Source organism: Blennius ocellaris, assembly GCF_963422515.1.
Source record: "Blennius ocellaris genome assembly, chromosome: 12".
Taxonomy (NCBI): domain Eukaryota; kingdom Metazoa; phylum Chordata; class Actinopteri; order Blenniiformes; family Blenniidae; genus Blennius; species Blennius ocellaris.
Window position 1 is genome coordinate 18,035,809 of NC_137661.1, and position 14,313 is coordinate 18,050,121.

At 40.8% G+C, this 14,313-nt stretch overlaps 1 protein-coding gene across 1 annotated transcript in view; it reads right to left on the reverse strand.

The window, feature by feature from the left end:
- Nucleotides 1-4,150: 4,150 nt before the first annotated feature.
- The window catches only part of unc13a (unc-13 homolog A (C. elegans)), a gene marked incomplete at both ends in the record, with an annotated part of 47,660 nt that continues 37,497 nt past the window's right edge, over nucleotides 4,151-14,313 (reverse strand). Inside the window, 4 exons of the mRNA XM_080506696.1 lie at nucleotides 4,151-4,439; nucleotides 5,740-5,899; nucleotides 7,093-7,185; nucleotides 13,243-13,390. Coding sequence (XP_080362822.1) covers nucleotides 4,151-4,439; nucleotides 5,740-5,899; nucleotides 7,093-7,185; nucleotides 13,243-13,390 — 690 coding nt within the window. The remainder of the gene's footprint in view (nucleotides 4,440-5,739; nucleotides 5,900-7,092; nucleotides 7,186-13,242; nucleotides 13,391-14,313) is intronic.

Sequence of the window (14,313 nt, forward strand, 5' to 3'; positions counted from 1 at the left end):
ATCTCGTGTATAAAAAAATTCTCATGCGAGTACTTTGTACCACTACACATCATCAGTAATACATATTTATATATTCACACACATTTGAAAAATAGAAAAAAAACAATAATGAAATATCAAAATAAAGAAGACAACAATTGCCAATTAACATCAAATAATTATGCGTGCTGGCACAATATACGATTTTTTTCTTTTTGTCTTATTGATCCTATCATGCACCATTCCTGGAAGTCACCGGATCGGCGCCGCCGTGCAGGTGTTTGCCTCATGTGGGCTGGTCAGCCGGACAGAACAGGACAGGACAGCTCATGCATGTCTGTCCACTTGTGTCTGTGTGCTTTTCTTTGTGCTTCATCGCATTCCGTCCTTCACTTCTGTGTGCATTCCTGCGCTGTGTGCCAACCTGAGAGCTCAACACACAAACTGAGCCTCTGAAGACTAAAGCATCATTGTCAACAGCAATAAATAGATTTATAATTTTTTGTTTTCGTGGCACTTCCAGCTTTGTGTACCTGTTGTCATTAAAAGACTGTGCGTGATGTCATCTTTGAGTAATTGACCCTGTACACACGGGATTGTTACACAAAATATCTATTTATAGTTTGAGAAGGCTGTGGAAAAAAAAAATGCGTGGTTGCCAAAGAAGGATAGGATGACTCACGAACAACCTGATGCATCATTCATTAGGACTTCCCTCTTAAATTCTACACTGCAAACAATTGTGAGGTAAAATTGCTGAATAAAAGTATCTCACTGTTGTAATAAAGAATAATACAGGCATTCAGTTTGCCAGTAATTTAATGTAAATTTTACATTTCCCTTGCGTTTATAGTATAACATTATATAATATAGTACTCTGGAGTCCAGCACATGGATGTATTTCTTGATTTTTAGTGTCGCCTGCAGGCAGTGAGTTGTTCTAAAACAGAGCTTGTAAACATTTTGTGGAGTATGATGATGATTCTAACATCACTCCCAGAATGCAATGCTGCAGTTTACGGTCCAGCATTACTGTGCTTCCTAAATTGTGATATATTATCTCTACTGTAGAATAACCATTTTATGTTAAACAGTATGCAAGGGTAAGGATTTAAGTTTCCTTACAGCATTTTGTGTAATTAAAAAACAACAGAAGATAACATTTACCAAAAACCAAGAGGGAGATGCCATTTTTTGCCAGCATAAAGCAGGTGACTGGTAAATTGGATACCTGTCACTCTAAGATCCAGGAAGAAAAATATTGTCTAACAGTGTTTTCAAGACCTATCGCACAGCAGTAGACCAAGGTAAGTATCTCCAAGTTGAGTTGATAAACAATGGCGACTGTCCCAAATTAAAAGTCAGTTGAACAGAATTAAAAGAACTAAAACCTGCAACGGTAACCAGGCCATTTATGATTTATTCCTCTGCTGTTCTTTAACAACCACCCATTGCTTTTCACGGAATATAATAATCTAATGATATATGTTAGATGCCAATGTAAAAGTCAGAATATAAAGTGGCACTTTAAAAATCTTTAAAACCAGGCTCTCTGAAGAAACACAGAGGGTTTGTTGTTCATCTCCAGTGTGTACATGGCCTCCCGGATACCTCTCAATTGTAAGCTACATATCCAGATTGGGCACCCACTCACACGTAAATATGTAAGGCCCAGTCACTCAGAGCAAAATTCAAAGTCTACAAAAGAGCAGCAAACTTCACTTCACAAATTCTGATGTGTTTGTTACACCCGAGTTATTTACAACTCCCCAAAAACAACAATCAATCTCTGTCCCAGATTACGTCCCTCGGCGCTGTACAAACAAATTTCCGTCTCTAATCAGCTCAACGACAGCTGTGATATTTGGCCCATTACAATAGAGACAGCATCAACGACATATCAGACAAACACTTGTGCTGATATAATTAGAATAATAATCCACAATGTAAACATTATAAGACTGCTTCAAAATGACTCATCTACACAGATGCTTAGAGATCAGATGCATAGTGTTCAGTTGTTACACCTTGTTCCAATTATTCAGTTACCATTCATTAGGTTTTTTTTGTGTGTGTTTTTTTTTGGGGGGGGGCTCTCATTAATGGTGACCCAGAAACAGCAAGGAAACACCCTGTCCTGTGTCTCTTTTCAGAGTCCTGATCAACATAATCAACATCAACATTTCTTCCTGGATTAGTTTTTGTTCACAACGAGCATTCGAATCTCTTACAGACAAAAATAACCCAAAAACCCAATACACTTCTTTTCTTTTTATATAAAAAAAGGCATTCAGCAAAAACAGAAGTGGCATCAAGAGACATGCTGGACAGCGAATACTCAGAGTCAAAACAGCTTCATGTGGAAGTGACCATATTTTCAACTCAGTAATTGGATTATTTGAAACGGAGTGTAACTCCTGTAATCTTATGGACACATACTAAAAGACAAACAAACCAAGACCAGAGTAGAAATGTGTCACTGCGGGTGCAGCAGAGAGACCCTGTGCTTTGAAATGTTCACACTACATCTCTGTACTCCACACTGATTAGACTAAAAGACTCGACTGTAGGCCCTCTTTGAAAATGTCAGTTCCAGACCTGCTGTTGATCTGGATCTGCAGCCCTTTGGCAGAGGTCTTGCTTCTCAATCAGAGTGGTTACAGCACCTGTAGCTGGCTTATAGGGACCATGGGTGTAAAATCCTTAGTGTATTGTGCCCTCCCGTGGGTGTGCAGTGTGTGTGTGTGTGTGTGTTGTGTAACTCAAGTGACGATGCTGTCTCAGATGTTTCTCCTTTGTAAAACAGGGTCCAAACCACAATATTTTGAGTGGTGCTCTGTGAAGGCCCACCACTGGGGAATGTTTGCAGTAAAAAAAAAAAAAAAAGACAAAATAATTGTCACAGATATCATAAATGATAAATCCAAAAATAAAATTCTTCTAACTTTTGTCAGGATAGAAATATCCCTTCACCCTGTGTGATGTTTTCATTCTCCTCTTTTTTTTTGTTTCTAGTTTCTGTTTTTTTTTTTTTCTTCCTTTTTTGCTTGTGATGGCTTTCCGTGAATACAGTTGCAGGTAACAGGCAACACGGGCGGCGACATGAGGTCAACATTAGAAGAACATTACTACAAACACACTCGCGCATTGTGCTTGGATCACATATTCACACGTGCCTCCTCTTCCACATGTACTTACTGATGAATCACAGTGCTTGAAGGCGTGTTTTCATCAGATTCAGCGCTCCATACGGTCCTTACAGCGGAAGCAGTCATACAACGAACGAGACAGAAGGCATTGAGGGTGGCAGGCAGTGTGCTCTGTTACAGGGTGGACGGACAGAAAGACAGACGAGGACAATCTTTCAAGTGCCGTACGTCCAATAAAACATCTTGTATGTGTCTCAACATATGTTTATATTATATATATATATTTATTTATATATGATGATATATATAGATTTTGTTAAAATATAAATATAATCTGGAATAAAGAAGTAAACTTATCATAACTAAATAGTGCTTTTTTCCCCCCTTGGATGTGTTCCCCACCCATTATGTGGAATGTATTTGGCCGTCTGGCCTCAGTTGTTGTTTGTGGGTCAGTCGGACTGTTGGTCCCGTTGTGCTTCGGGCTGGTCTTGGCATATTTCAGCGATATTATCTGTTGGCACTTGCGGTCCCTTCGCTAAACAGGTGAAAAAAACCACGAGAGGGGCAAGAAGAGGTGGAAAAGTAAAAAAAAAAAACCGGTGGAAAGCCAACATGTCAAAGGCTACAAGATAGATCCCACCCTGACCCGTCAAAAATGAGGAGGTGTGTCTGTGTGTGTGAGAGAGTGTGTGTGTGTGTGTTTGGGGGGGGGCTATGTGCATGTGTGTAATGGCATAACCCTCCTCTTTCATTAGAGGCATACATATATAATCATTTTCTATGTTTTGATAACATTGACAGCAATAAAGTTTCCTTTTATGTGTTTTTTTTTTTTTTTTTTTTAAAGAAAATGTGTGATCCTCGGTTGAGCAGGTTGTGTGTTTATGTGTGGTGACTCTTATCTGTGCTTTTACAACACTGGATGATCAGGGCAGTGACTTGCAGCGGCTCAGGGGAGCTCAGGCAGTGTCTCGCGGTGAGCCTCGGACCGGGGGCGTGTCAGATCCTGCGTTTGCGTCTTAACTGCGGCCCTCCTCTGCGGAGCGCTGGTCGGACTTGAGCTTGACAAACTCCTTGGCCACGTCGTCGTTGTTCCGCTGGGAGAGGATGCGCAGGACGGTGAGGCCAGTCTCGTCCATGTGAATGCGCTTACCCAGGGGCAGCCAGCAGGCAGCGCTGCCCTTTGAGGCCACGTCTTTTAGCTGCAGGACGGCCATGCCCACGGTGCGGTCCTCTCGGGCGAAGCAGTAATCCTTCACACACACTTGAAGTTCGTAGCACTCGGGCCCCACCTCATTACTCAGTGTGCTGCAAAAAGAAGGATCCAACGTGTTAAGGCTTCTGCAGATTTGATCTAAGACTGGGAACTGCAACAGCTTACGTCAATAAAAACAAAAACTGTAAAATAACAGCAAGAATAATAGTAATGATAGGTAGTGGTTGGAGACAGATCACTGGCGTCATCTGGAGATAAATTAATGAAGCTAATCTTTGCTTAGTAGCATTTACACAGGTACAAGAAGAAGCTCAGTATGAACGGGTCCTACAGTCTACCTTCATGTAAATCTACAAACTATTATCTGGATGCAGTTCTGGTGATTATCAGGAGATTCTGAGCTGCAATTCTATTGGTTGCTGAAAGCTGTGCATCACAGTATCACACTGTGCAGTATAACGAGATGCTGGAGGTGAAAATGTCACTGGAAGATTAAACCATGTTCCATCTATTCACCTTCTCCATCACTCCATATATAAGAGAGTAATCCTTTATGAAACATGCTGAGTTGCATTGTCACTCATAGATTCTGCTCTTCATTTGTGTGTGTGTTTTGCAGGTTAAGTAAGAGTAACACTGTCATGTGCAAACAGGAGTATTCATGTGCATTATTGTTTGTGTTGTCCATGAAGCACTGAGCCCCCAAAAGCACAAAATGAATTGTGACGATGTGGAGTTGGAAGTGTTGATAGATGAAGCTATCAAACATCAGGTGTTAAAGTAAATAAATCAGAAATTGGCAAAAAAAAAGAAAGAAAAGAAAAGAAAAGGCAATAAGAAGAGACCAAGCTGGGGAAAAGAAATGCAATTGGAGAGATTCTGAATAGATTCCATAACCTAAGATGTACAACACAAAACATAACTTACAATAAAGTCCACAAATAAAAGCTGCAGGTTGAAAGCTGAGGAAATTCCTCTCACCACAATTAGAAACACTTCTGCTGAGGACTGAGGTGCTTTGGGCTTCATTTTGAAAAGCTTCAAAAACATTTGTAATCATAAACAATGTAAACATTATGGATTAATCTATTAGTATAAACTCTTCCAAACACTGGAAACAATCTGAGGTGTCCCGGTAGCATGAAATATCGAGTTTGGCCCATTTTTACGTGCACATGACCCTGAGGAGAGCATTCCCTCAGAGTGACAGAGCCAATCCCGCCTGACAACGAGTGAAGTCTGGATCAGAAGTCCATCACAGAACACACACAGAGACACACACACACCACCACACACACTCACATTCAAGCATATATACAATGTAACAGTCAAAGATTAATAAATTAATCAACAATTAAGTGCCAGAAGTCAGGATCAGTGTCAAATACTTACAAAGTGAAGGTTTCATTGTATTTGGGAGCCCAGCTGTTGTTTTTAGACTTGGTGGCGTACTTCCTCTTCTTGTCGCTGAGATGAGGGCCGATGATGTAGACCTCCACAAATGGCCTGAATATTCCTTGAGTCTGCCACCTCAGGTCATTGGCAGCCACCACTGACAGAGGTGGAGAGAGAAGGGAAGACAGTGGGAAGGTGTGGGTGATTGTGAGAACGAGATTCATGTGGAGAAAAATGTGTGATAATGTGGAGACGTGAGAGAGATTCAGCGAGGAGGAAATTCAGATCAAGAAATGCTGGTTTTCCCTGAGGCCTCATATTCAAGAATAAATGGATTGTTATGACTTTTCAGTTAAATTTGGCAGCTGAAAAGTCATTTGATACCGGAGCCCTGTTATGTCAGCGTTGCACTGCCCACAGTTTATTTCTGCCACTGACATCCAAACAGTTTTTTTTTTTGTTTTTTTTAAAGTTTTTAAGCTGTTTGAACGCCCACTAATTTCGCTTTTTTTGTTGAAGATTTTATTCCCTCTTGGTTATTTGCGCCACCAGATTTTTGAAGAGTTTTATTTCTAACTTATTCTGTTAACATTTAGGGGGACTCATCAGACTTTAGATAGATTAGGAGTAAAGAACCAGTCTTTCCTGCCCAGCATGCTGGAGATAATTTTGAGAAAATTCTTTTTCATTATTAATGTGTGCAACTCCCAGAGGGACAGCTTGTTAGCAATATTATATCTTGTCATGCAGATAGACACGCACCACAAGTTAGTGAGTGAAACTCCGTAATAAGCCAGACTTCCCAACTACGGATCGGTGATTACGTGGAAGAATGTAACAGTATAGTCTTGTCTTCATCACTCATGAGATCACCAAACTAAATAAATGAATAAAGGCACATGACCTGGATGTGGAATATGTATCATTTCCCTGTGTCCATGTCGACCCTTGGCGGAGGTCAGAAATCCCTGATTGTCTTGTTTCTTCTATTTCTTGCAGAGCCCTTTGGTTGTGGGACTGTTCAAAAAGGTTTGGGTGTTTTTTTATTTTTTTATTTGTGTGACATTAGGCAGTGAATCAAACCCTTATCAGAGAAATAGAATGCTTATCTACTGTATGCTACACACCGTATTGTTCTCTATATATTGTGGTATCATTATTTATCCTTGCACAAGTGTAAGAGGGTGGATAATTCATGGACTTTCTTTGGTATACTTATATAGGAACAGATCATATATGCTTAAACTAAACTGAAGGAAATTAAACAACAACACCGTTTATGTACTTCGATTATCCCCTGACTTTCTTGTCCGTCTTCCAAAGACAAAAACAAAACTCTTCTCCCGTTACCTTTGACTGTGACCTTGTGCTCCCCAGTGTTCGGATGAGTAAAAACCTCCACATGGATGGACACTTCTCCTACGGCATCATCCACACCGGAGCCTGACAGGGCAGAAAGAGCAAGAGGGGAGGCTGTTAATACCCATGAATATCAAGACATGGAGTGTTTGCCCCCCTATCACAGACCAAACATTAACAGAAGTCACTGTTCCCTCTATTTTAAACTCTCCTCTGGGTGAAAACAACGTTAAAGACCAATTCCATTTCAGAAAAACAAACATTGAAATTAACTCAAGTCAGAACCTTCCAGATGTTTGATTAGTTACTCACCACATACACATTTCATTTTGACATAACCAAAGTATAAAAGGAGGAGTCAAAATAAAGCACAGTGATCTGTTTGTGCATATGTTGTGGTCTGAAAGTGGACATTTAGACAAAGCAGCTATGAGTGGGCGTCAGTGAAACATCTGCAATAAGATCACCCTCTGAGCTGCAGAGGAGCTGTGATATATTTGCAGATAGATGCAGATAGATGTTCTTCGCGAGGCGAAGCAACGTCTCTACCAATACAGTCCGGCGAAAAGTGTTTCACTGACCTGAATGGAGTGGAATTATTTTATTCAGTAATGATGCGCATACTGATTAATTTGCAAGCAGGAGCCTTTGTAGATTTTCAGCAGCTGAAGGGTAGTAATTTTGGATACAGCAAAGATGGTAATTTGTGCCCACTCATAAATGCAGGGTGTCTGTTCGGATGCAGGGTGATTAGTAAGAGGCAGAGAAGAAGACAGGAGAGATGCTGGAGGAGTTGGTCAACCAACAGTGTGGAACCCCCCCCCACGACAAAGATCAGGTCAGGACATGCTCTGATGGATCTGGACAGGTGGAGACACCCATTTCTTGGTAAAGACGTTTACCCAAGCATGGTAAGAGGAGGGACAAGAAAGGGGAGGATCATATGCAGAGAGAGAGAGAGAGAGGGAAGCAGATTAGCTTCTCAGATCTGTGAGTGAAGGATGGTACAACTGCAGTAACACCGGCTGCCTAAACAAATCTGTACAATGTCATAAGTGACGGAACTAAACCGAAAATGTAATAGTTGTTCTATTCGCAATTATGCACAAAGAGAAGGTTTCGTGAAGAAGTAAATAGAAATCACCACCTCATGTCCTGCTGCAAATTCAGTGGTTGGTAGGAGCTGTAGTTCAAAGCAGCAGTCACTGTCAGAAATGTCCTTTATTCTCAGTAGATGAACTAAAGCCCATTTTGGGTGTAGGACCTTGAGAATTGTCCTCCGACCCCCTTTTTACTGTGCAACCTAACACCACAACTACAACAAGAGATATCGTCATGACTGCTTATCTTGTGTCGGTGATGGGCTGTAAATCTTGTTAATGATCTGCAAAACTGTTCAGTGTAAACCTGCCTTAATATGTGACTCTGCTCGAACACGCCTGAATCAAATCAAAGTGTCATCAATAAGCTGTAGATCTGACACACTTGAAAGCTACTGGATAGAGGCTTCTAATTAAATGTTTGGTTGGATATAAATGAATCCAGCAATTTCTCTGTCAGTTCATTTGTGAAACTGACAGACCACATGTATCCAGCCGAGAATGTAAGGGTTATGTGAACCTGGGTTTCCAACACAGCGGTTCTTTGTAGATGGTGGTATGTGCAAAGAAGAACATTCCTCGAGGTATTTTAAGACTTTGAAGCTGTTGGTGAAGATTATCTCTATGCGACTACATTGCATTGCATTGCAGTTAACTTTGCACCCAATATTGTTGTTAAAGTGAAGAAAAGTTTACATTATATAACGTGCAACTCAGCAGCACTAATTTTTTTGTTCTATCTTTAGGATTAATGCTAAAAAAAATGCTTGTGAGAGTACAAAGTGAATCGGATTAAACTGATTTTTTTTTTTGTAACTTTGTTCCGGGGAAACAAACCACATGTGAAAATCATTGTCTCAGAAAGAATGTAATCAAAACCTCGCTGGATTGTTTCAATATGGCTGTGACTCTTTCGTCAGAGGGGGATGGTGAAAAACCTTTTTCCTCTTTGTGGTTTTAATGCTGCATGTGAACAAGTGGTTTGTATTCACATACAATACCAGAACGATACGGCGACAGATGGACATTAAATCCCAATGTTTTAATTAGTGTCTCCACTCTGTCAACGGTATCATTGTCGCGGTGACCGGCAGCCTGTGTGTGTGTGTGTGTGTGTGTACCAGCCGCCCACTAAACAAGGTGTCTGCGGGAGTTAGACAGCAGAGTGTTCCTGGCATGCTGCTCTCTGCATCCCAGGGGAGCATTATGGGATTGTTGGTCTCACTGCCAACAGGACCAAAGAGAGCAGCAGTCATCCATCTGGCCTCGTCTGCTGTGAGGAGGATGTCCATAGGAGATGAAAAAGAAACTTTGCTGGCAGACTGGCGGGACGATGCTGCCAAGAAAATGCTGCCTTTTTCTTTTTCAACAAAAACAGCAATTAAAGGTACATATTCGGTGCCATTTTCCAAGACACCTCAAGAGAAGATGTTACATGTCAGTATTGAGGCTTGTTAGAATCATTAAATAACCTGCTGATGATTAGGGCTGACTGCAGTTGTCTTGGATGTGAAACAGCTGGATGAAACAAAAATTTTAGGTTTGCTAAATTCTTTTTCATTTTTATGATCTGCTTTTTTTTTTTTTTACCAAATGGACTTTCTGTCTATAATGACGAGATTCATTTTGATATTCGTGCTGTAGAATATAATAGAAATAATTATGCCAAATCCAGACTAGGAATACAAACATACTAAGTACTGGATTTCATGGACAGCAACATCAGAACCCAGTGGAACGAGATGATGATAAAGATGATGTGTGCTCCACTATAATAGAGACATAAATAGTTAGACAAAAAGTAAATCAGGAGATTTATCACACTTATTTGCATGGCACTTGGGAACTACATCCATAATTGTGACAGCCGTGCCTGTACTACAGTTGTTTAGGAGTCTCTCTTGTTTTCGCTTTATACTTATTAATGACTTTGTAATGTTATTTCAGTTAGAAATAATGTTGCTCACAGCCTGCAGTGACAGTCAACAATGATCAAAGTCCACTTTCAGCAGCAACCAACTTCATGAGAATGACTTCCACAGAGCCTCCTTCTCTAATCACCTGCTGTAATGTGGTTGGAGAAACTATTCACTGTTTGACAGGGCGATAATTATCTTTCCAGAACCCGTCAAGGACGTCCACCAGCTGGCGGTTCTTTTGAAGACACACAGATTTACTTTGACGGTCTTCATGAAATAATAGTCATTGTATGAATAATTTTATCTGTCTGTAAAATGGAACCGCAACAGAAAAGTAAATGTAAATGCCATTACAAAAAGAACATTTATATCAATCAAGCCTAAATGAAATTATTTGTCTGTGTGGACTGAATTCTTCACTTTACTGGAATTTATAATCCTAAAATTTGAATGTCCGAATTATAAAGTCAACGTTCAAATTCTTTCAGAGTATTATATTTCATAATCAACATCAAAAATCGAAATAAAATGTTGACATTTAAAATTGTTTTGTGTCTCAAAGGGTCTCGCAAGCTTGAAGTTTGAACCTGTCCAGAAAGTTCAAGCAACTTTTAGCCTATAAAATAGTATCATTGTCATCACGGACGTCTCAAAACTATCTTGAACTGTCTCTTTTAGGAAGTTCATAAATGGACACTCTGCACATCTGTCGGGTGTATTTTCAGGTCACAGTCCTCCTCCAGCGACTTAATTCCTTTTTTTTGACTTCTTTTGTTTGACATCTGATGACAAAATGATAACAGGACTCTGCAGAGACCCACAAGCACGTGCGGTGGACGCCTCCGAAATGTGTCATGGCTGTTTAAAGTCATTCATTTGTCTGTTCCAAGACGAACACGTGCCAAAATGTGTAATTCTACCTACTAAATACAGTGGAAATCTCTCATATGGTGCGAACATCAAGGCGTACATGTATGTAAAATTCCCTGGTAAATACTGGTTGCTGTAGTACAGTAAGACAGCAGCTTTCAATTAGTCACAAAGGAATTAATCAGTCTTCTGCCTTAAGTTATTCAGATCTGAGCCAAAATGTTATATTTCAGCTCATTCTTGAATTATTTAGTCATTCTTTGCATTATTTACCACACTCCTCTCTCCCTGACATCTTTAGAAAACAACAAAATCCAGTGTCTAATAGATGGATTTCAGATTCTGCCTTTCTGGGAAATGAATCACATTTATCCGTCTATCAGAGACGGCTGTCAGTGTGCTGGAACGTGCGCAGGGCCGCATGGAAGAGCTGCACACAAACACTGATTTAGCTGGATGCTATCTGAATACTGCATGTGGGACAGACTCAAATCGTTTCATCACTAATCTAAAGCGACGGAAATCAAACCACCGGACCTGAGGGACTGTTTCCGATTGGCTCAATCTGTGTGCGGGAGGATGAGTTGAGCACCCTTCCTCATCATTGCTCCAGGCTGAGCTGCACAGTGTGTGGGAGCTGTACGTGCGTGTGCGTCAGTTTGTGTGTCTGTGGCTGTGCGTGTGTTTGTGTGAGACGATAGATAAGAAGGAACCCTCGCAGACAAACGGAGCCAGGAGCCTTCAGAATATTCCCACCCCTCTTCATCAGCGCAGTGGGAGGGGCGGTGACACTGGGGTTGCTCTCTGTGTTTGTTCTGCACTTGGAAACAGACAATATTCTGCTTCGGCTGCCACGACCTTAAGGACATCCTCATTCAGTCACATTGCTCGACTCGGTCAACCCCCCCCCCCCCCCACAACACGTGGATTCACACATCCTCATACACGCACTCACTCACTCGGCCCCTCTGGCCTCTCTCGGTGACATCATGCTGCATCAGAATTTCTATCCACTTTAATGCATTTCTATTCTTTTTGTCTGATGTCCGCACATCATGCTTTCGTGTCTGCTCATACATACTGTCCATGGTGTATGTATTCAGCGCAGCTCTGTAAATACAGACATCAGTGTGTACATATCATGCATGAATGCATAAAGTCAGTGTTGCTATTGTACATGTGTGCAAAAAAAAAAAAATGCAGAGCGAGGTTGAGGAAGTATGTTCAGTCGGGGCATTGCATTTGTCTATTGGAATGAGTCTGAGCAGGCAGGGGGGGTTTCAGGATGCACATGGGGTGAGGGGTGGAGGGTGTAGGGAGCTGGGCTTTTGGTTTGGAGGCTTCCTCGCAGTCCTGGATGTCTCAGACTTTGAGCTCGAGTGCGACATACCCTTTTCTGGGTAAACATCCTCACTAGTGGTGAATCTCACCCCCTTCCCGCCGAACACTGGCAGGGATAGGGAGTAGACAGAGAAAGGAGAGACACGTAGAAATATGAGGTTTGAATTGAATAAATTACAGAGTAGAAAAAAAAAGAAAACAGACCAACAATGTACGAGCATTTTCCCTGAAGTTGGGGGAAACAAGGAAGCTTCCTTTTCCTCTTTCTTTTCACCATGCAGATGGCCTTGCAGTATGCAAAGCTGGCGCAGGAATACTTCCGCTAAACACATCCAGATACGTTAAGCTGCTTGGCATTTCATTAAAGTAAATATTTAGCAATCATCCACTGAGAGGACGTGTCTACCAGCAGTGCTCATTGATGACATGTTAACACCGACTTCAACAATCACGGTGAGAATTAACGTAGCTTTCTGATGTAGGTGTGTGTGAGAGCAACAGAACCAAAGACTGTGGAAAAAAACAAGGGATTAGGTGGGTTTTTTTCATTGCAAATTTCTGTCAGATCATGTAAAGAATAGTGTCTCTGGAGGCTGGCTGGCTACCGGGAGAGTCAGCATTTCAGTGCATCGAGAAAAAAAAAAAAATATTGTGCTACCACAGTCTCGACTTCATGCTCTGCAAATCGTGTGAGGTGCTGTCAAGATATGGAGCTCAGGAATTGGAAAACCCTTCCAACAACAGAGCAGTAGGAGACCCTGGCTCCTCTGACGGCACCAAGCAGCAACAACTGCCATCGGATACTACAAAATAATGGAGGGAGTTACATCTACACGCAAATTAAGCTACTGAAGACCGAAGAGGTAGAATAAAGGGAGGGGTGAGACACTGATTGAAGGTGTTTCGGGTACCTTGTGCATTCTGCGACTGGACAAAGGTCTTGATGAGTTTATCTGTGGCCTGCGTGTAGAGGGACAGGGCGTAGTGCAGAGACAGGAGGTCGGGACTCTTCTCCAAGAAAGTCTTCTTCAAACCCACACCACCGGCATGGAAGTATTGCTGATGTTATGTAAAGAAGCACACACACACACGCACAGAAAGAAAGAAAGAAAGAAAGAGCTGTTTATCATTAAAGAAAGAAAGCAACAAATGACTGAACACAGCAGAAGGTTTAACGGCAGTCAACTTCTGAGATGTTCTGATGTGGGATTTCCTGGCAGTCCCTTTGTTCTTCTGAGGGTACAGTTATTTAAACCTTCATACGTTCACGCTGAGCTATAATGATCACACTTTATATAATTTGATGATTCCTTTCAGAGAAAATGGAAAACTATTTCGAAATACTTTTTTATTCGTTTCAAATATGGCAAGATTTTATAGAGTTTTTTTTCAGGTTTTGCATCGTGAAATCATTATTCAATTGTGTTCCATGTTCCAATGATGCATCCTTACATCTCAAACAGTTATTATGTTGGAAGATGATAGAGAAAAGACGTTAACGATAGATAATTGTCAGGTGCTGCACTACTATTCTATGTATGGTAGTACAATGTTGTCATCCTTTCTAATGAGTGATGTTATTGTTTCTGTCTCTATAGGAGATACTCAAAACAGACTATACTAATATCTAAAAAAAGAATGAATTAAAAATGTATTAATGTGTTCAATCCTGGGCATGTTAGAGCCCCTGCAGTGCTTCTAACATTGAATTATTTAGGTGCTATAAAGGCACTTGCAATGTCTCGAAGGAAAGAGGCTTCATGATTTGAAAGTTTGAATTTATCTTATTTCATTTTTAAATGCAAGTATTTTTTGCATTATTATAAATATTTACAGATGGCATAATATTCACATAAACAAAAATAATAGAAAAACAAAACATCATCTCAAAGAAGTATGTATCTTCAGTCTGCCACTTATTGGTATGTATTTAAAAAAAGGTTGCAATAGCTCAGTTAAAGGATTTCCTCTTGCAATGCTGC